Source organism: Argopecten irradians, chromosome 7, assembly GCF_041381155.1.
Source record: "Argopecten irradians isolate NY chromosome 7, Ai_NY, whole genome shotgun sequence".
NCBI classification, from domain to species: Eukaryota; Metazoa; Mollusca; class Bivalvia; order Pectinida; family Pectinidae; genus Argopecten; species Argopecten irradians.
The window spans coordinates 7,259,785-7,265,784 of record NC_091140.1 but is presented as its reverse complement, the minus strand read 5'-3'; the positions used below and the strand labels follow the sequence as shown (position 1 = coordinate 7,265,784).

Below are 6,000 nucleotides of genomic sequence, written 5' to 3'. Positions count from 1 at the left end.
TATGTTAGTAATAAGTCTGCTTTAATAAAAGAACAGAGAATGTTTTACATATGAAACAACTTTTTTCAAAGTGCGTTGAAATGTCCCATATTAAGGAAAAATGAAATAAAAAAAATATTTCTGAAACTGCGATGATCCTACGCCATATTTAGCGCAATTCGATTTTTTTTTCAAAGTGGGTTGTAACAGTCCACTACGAAATTTGGCAAAATGCCTCATCAACAAAAAAAACCGATATTGATGCAGAATTCATTATAAATACATGTCTCATTATCTAGAAGTTTACTTAAATATACACCTTCCAATTATTACTAGTAAAGAATTTCGAATGTCGTTTCCTACAGATGAGAAAAAGGATGCTTAAAGCTACAACAAATGTCAACCTTGCACTGAGCTCCCTTGGAGGTACCGATACCCGAGCCCGGTAAGTATTAGCGTGAACTAAATAAGATAGCTACACGTGATATTGTCAAAATAATATTGGATAAACAACTGTGACAATTATGCCGATATTAATTCTACACGTCTACTGTACAACTTTGCTCGGCTACTGTACAACTATGACTATATTTACCCTACCCGGCTGCTGTAGATAGATGCAAGCAAAGATGCAATGTCGGCAACAACTATGAACATAAACACCAGTGTTAATATAACAACTCCACAACTGATACCTAGAACCTGCGATGATACACGGGAATCCATCACACTCATCTTTGTCCTTTTAAATGTAGATGTCGTCTTCTTATCGACGGTCAGTTCCTGTCGAGTTGTCGCCATCATTTCATTTAGGCCATCCTCAGTTATATTTAAAAGTTTTCTCGTAAATAATGTACACCTACATTTGCATCGACCTTTTCTATGTGGCATTTTTCTGTTTCCTTGCAACACATCACTCGATTTTACACAAATGCTAGAACTGTCATTTTGTGTTCTTGATAACATATGGGGTGACAGCGATGCATTGACCTCTGTTGACGAATTTGGTGTTGTTGTTCGTGGTGGTGTCGAAGTTTGCGCAAATGTGGTGACTTCTGTTGACGGATTTGGTGTTGTTGGTGGTGGTGGTGTCGAAGTTTGCGCTAATGTTGTGACTTCTGTTGACGGATTTGGTGTTGTTGTTGGTGGTGGTGTCGAAGGTAGCCCTGATGTTGTGACTTCTGTTGACGGAATAGGTGTTGTTGTTGGTGGTGGTGTCAAAGGTAGTCCTGATGTTGTGACTTCTGTTGACGGATTAGGTGTTGTCGGTGGTGGTGGTGTCGAAGGTAGTCCTGATGTTGTGACTTCTGTTGACGGATTAGGTGTTGTTGGTGGTGGTGGTGTCAAAGGTAGTCCTGATGTGGTGACTTCTGTTGACGGATTAGGTGTTGTTGGTGGTGGTGGTGTCAAAGGTAGTCCTGATGTGGTGACTTCTGTTGACGGATTTGGTGTTGTTTGTGGTGGTGGTGAAGAAGGTAGTCCTGATGTTGTGACTTCTGTTGACGGATTTGGTGTTGTTGGTGGTGGTGGTGGTGACGAAGGTAGTCCTAATGTTGTGACTTTTGTTGACGGATTTGGTGTTGTTGGTGGTGGTGGTGTCGAAGGTAGTCCTGATGTTGTGACTTCTGTTGACGGAATAGGTGTTGTTGTTGGTGGTGGTGTCAAAGGTAGTCCTGATGTGGTGACTTCTGTTGACGGATTTGGTGTTGTCGGTGGTGGTGGTGTCGAAGGTAGTCCTGATGTTGTGACTTCTGTTGACGGAATAGGTGTTGTCGTTGGTGGTGGTGTCAAAGGTAGTCCTGATGTGGTGACTTCTGTTGACGTATTTGGTGTTGTTGTTGGTGGTGGTGTCGAAGATAGCCCTGATGTGGTGACTTCTGTTGACGGATTTGGTGTTGTTGTTCGTGGTGTTGTCGAAGGTAGCGCTGATGTGGTGACTTCTGTTGACGTATTTGGTGTTGTTGTTAGTGGTGGTATCGGAGGCAGCGCTGATGTGGTGACTTCTGTTGACGTATTTGGTGTTGTTGTTAGTGGTGGTATCGGAGGCAGCGCTGATGTGGTGACTTCTGTTGAAGACTTGGTTGTTGTTGTCGGTGCTGTTTCTCCGGTCGAATGTTTAGTCTTGGTCGATGTCGGTCCTTCTGATTCTGATGAAGGCGTTAAAGTTGACATGTCTGATTGTGTCGTCGTTTCTAGCTGCATCTCGTTCTCTGTAAAATGTATAATTAGGTTAGTGCCAATCAAATTCTTGCCATACTTTTTGGAGGATTTAAAATAAATCGGAGTACCCGGGAAAACACCACCACCCAGCGGTCAGTACCTGGCAACCGCCCCAAATGGATTTAAACTTGCAACTCAGCAACTTGCAAGTAAAGAGCTTGACAGGACATCTTAAACACTCGGCTACCTCCACTACCCACATCACCCTCCCTCGTCCGACACAAAATGCATACCAAGGTCGAGACGTTGCTTTATGTTACATGAACATTGAGTAACGGTCACATATATTCTTAAAGTTAGATTAAATGATATAACCTAGGTTTTATAAAAATGGGCACGATGATTTTGGCCTTGAAATAAACCATTTGCGAAAAAACTCATAAAGAAGCGAAGGATATAGATTATTTTCCATACCATGAAATTTATTCTCGTGACCTTTACTTTGACTCGATATACGTTGTATCTTAACCGTTAAACATTTTTTTCTTTAAACATGTATGGAACTAATAGACATACACGAAAAAATGAAATATTATCCCAGTCTACATATCAAAGATTACAAGTTGTGGAGTGTCTATTGCATTGATTTTCTTTGTTATTGTTACCTTCTTTCTCACATACGAACATGCGTGTGCCCGAGCATGAGAAGTCGTTCCAGCGTCCCGAATGTACATATACTATTACACAATTCTCAAACGGACCGCCATTTGGTTCACCTGTTTGAAAACACAAAAAGAACATACTATACAATGGTGACATTAAACATTATCAGATACAGCAAGACGACGTACTTTGATAATGAAGTATGTTTTTAGATCACAAAAACATTTATATCAATACCTTATTTTGTACCAGAAATGTCTTATAAACAGTCTAGTAGTCCAGGACATTCGCAGTGTTTAAAAGTAAAGATTGGCGTAACGTTTATTTATAACACATCTAAACATTATCTGTAGTCTAAACAGTATTTGACCCAGATTATTGCGTTATCTACACATGATTAACCAACACCTACCGATTTCAATAGTATTCGCCTTTTCGAGATGTCAGGCTCACAATGGGATTAATCCTTTTTAACACATTATACAGGTATGTATTTACACATACAATATATGATTTTTTCCAGGTAAAATTCAAGTGATGAAATATTGCTTGTGTAGATTTTTTTCCTTTTAGTTATCTTGAAGGTACTGACTACAAAATTGTTATTAACAAAGTTATTGATGAAGTATTAAACAATGATATGATTTTAAATAAAATTGAATTATGGGATTACTGTAAAATAATGATTAAACATAAAACAATAGAATACTGTAAAGAAAAAAGCAAAATAAAAAAGTGCAATATCAGTTGCTTGGAAAAAGAGTTGGTGGCGGAAAATGATAAACACAAGAAAAGATTTCAGAGCTAGAAAATCAATTAAATATTCTTTACCAAGAACGGGTAAGGGGTGCCCATATTAGAGCCCGTGTAGATTTGGTAGAGAAGGGAGAAAAGAATACGAAGTACTCCCTTGGTATGGAGAAGCAAAGACAGTTAAAAAATACAATCACTCAATTAAAAACAGACGAGGGGCTAATTGAAAACTAACAGAAAAAAATTAAAGAAATTGAAAACTTTTACTCTAATTTATATAAATCAAACAATCCTGATAAAAAGAAAGTGCATGAATATATAAACAGATGTGAAATAGACTATAGATTGAATGAAAGAGAGAGAAATAGTTGTGAAGGAGATTTGACATTGAAAGAATGTGAAGAAGCTTTATCTTGTATGAAAATGAATGAAAGTCCGGGCAGCGATGGTTTAACTGTCGAATTCTACAAGGCATTTTGGAACAAAATAGGCTAAGAGCATTAAACAGTTGTTATAGTAGAGGTGAATCAAGTACCTCTCAAAGAAAAGGAATAATTTCCCTTATTTACAAAAAGAATGACCCTTTAAATTTAAGAAATTGGAGACCAATTACCTTGCTTAACACTTATAATAAAATAGCAGCTCATGCATTGGCGTCTAGAATTAAATCTTTAATGCCCAAGATAATTAGTACTGATCAAAATGGTTACATTAAAAATAGGTTCATTGGTTATAATATCATAATAATTCAAGATGTCATTGACTTTTCCGAAAAAAATAATATGGATTCTTGTATTTTATTTTTAGATTTTTCTAAGGCTTTTTATACAATCGAGTGGGAATTTATGTTTAATAGTCTAGAATATTCATTAATTGGGTCAAAATATTGTATACAAATATTACAGGGTGTGTCAAAAACAATAACTGGTTAACAGCAAGTTATAAAATATCACGTGGTATCAGACAAGGCTATTCTTTGTCTTGCTTACTATTTGTCATAGCAACTGAACTTCTTGCTGGAAAATTAAGAAAAGATGAAACGTTGCGTGGTGTAAAAATACATAAATCAACTGTAAAGGTATCCCAATTAGCAGATGACACAACTTTGTTTATGAAATATCATGATGTTAAAAAAGCTTTGGATCTGGTAGACGAATTTGGCAATGTTTCCGGTTTGAAATTGAACAAAGAAAAAACAGCGGCAATCTTAGCTGGCAGAAACAAGAATAGAGATACAAGCTACGCAGGTATTAAATGGGTCAAAATGGTAAAATCGCTTGGGGTAAATTTTGGCCATTATAGTAAGGTATGTTCTAATCTGTGCTGGAAAGAAAAAGTAACAAGTATAGACAGTCTTCTTAAAAACTGGAAGAAAAGAAAACTAACATTGCTTGGTAAGTCTGTAATTATTCAAAGTTTGGTGATACCAAAGATAACTTTTTTAGCAAATACTATTGGTATGGATAGCACAACAATAAAGATATTGGAAAAAATGATATATAACTTCATTTGGGAGGGTAAACCAGATAAAATCAAAAGAAATGTAATGATTGGGACTCTTGAACAGGGAGGATTAAATGTAAGAAACATAGAATGTCATATTGATGTCTTACGCATTGCATGGATCAAAAGGCTGTTAGACTCCAGTCATACAAACTGGAAATTGGTGCCAACATTGTATTTTGAGCAGTTTGGTAAAGATAATTTATTATTTAAAATGAATATGGCATCTACAAAAAGTTTACCAAAAAATCATGGGATAACAGACTTCTATTTGGATCTTCTGGTGGCATGGCTTAAAATTCAAGCTGATAAAAACATAAAGAACAAATTCAGAAAGATAAAACAATAGGTAATTTGGGATAATAAACATATAAAATTCAATGGTAAATCATTGTTCTACAAAAACTGGAGCGATTCTGGTTTAATTTACATAAATGATCTAATTGGAAATGATGGAAAGATCGACGAGGACATCATACATCAAAAATTAATATGTAAAAGAAATTGGATAGTCGAATTAGTGTCCATCAATCAAGCTATACCAAGAAATTGGTTAGATATCTTAATTACAGAAAAATCGATGGCGAAAGTACACATAATAAAGAAAGACATTTGTCTGTATAACACAGTAAAAGGCGACATGATTCAGCTGAAGACGTTAAGAAATAAAGACATATATAATATATTGAGACGAAAAAAATCTTGTATTACTTATAACTTTGATCATTGGAAAGAAAAATTTGACGTAGAAAAAGAAAGCTTCACAAACTTGTTCAAATTTATTTTTAGTGTTTTAATAGAAAATGATGAAAAAATGTTTCGATGGAAATTGTTTCATTGTATCATTCCAAATGGTCCTTTATTAAAAAGGTGGCGTATTGTTGAAAATGAAAATTGTAAAATATGTAACGTCAAGGATGACTACCATCATTATTTTATTGA

General features: G+C 35.7%; 1 protein-coding gene across 1 annotated transcript in view; it reads right to left on the bottom strand.

Annotated features, from left to right (window-relative positions):
• LOC138327421 (uncharacterized) overlaps nt 1–6,000 on the bottom strand; it is a 30,629-nt gene continuing 24,629 nt past the window's right edge. The window contains exons 5-6 of the mRNA XM_069273496.1: nt 2,805–2,915; nt 1–2,189 (exon numbers count right to left, since the gene is read on the bottom strand). Of these exons, the coding sequence (XP_069129597.1) occupies nt 571–2,189; nt 2,805–2,915 (1,730 nt within the window). The 3' untranslated portion in view covers nt 1–570. The remainder of the gene's footprint in view (nt 2,190–2,804; nt 2,916–6,000) is intronic.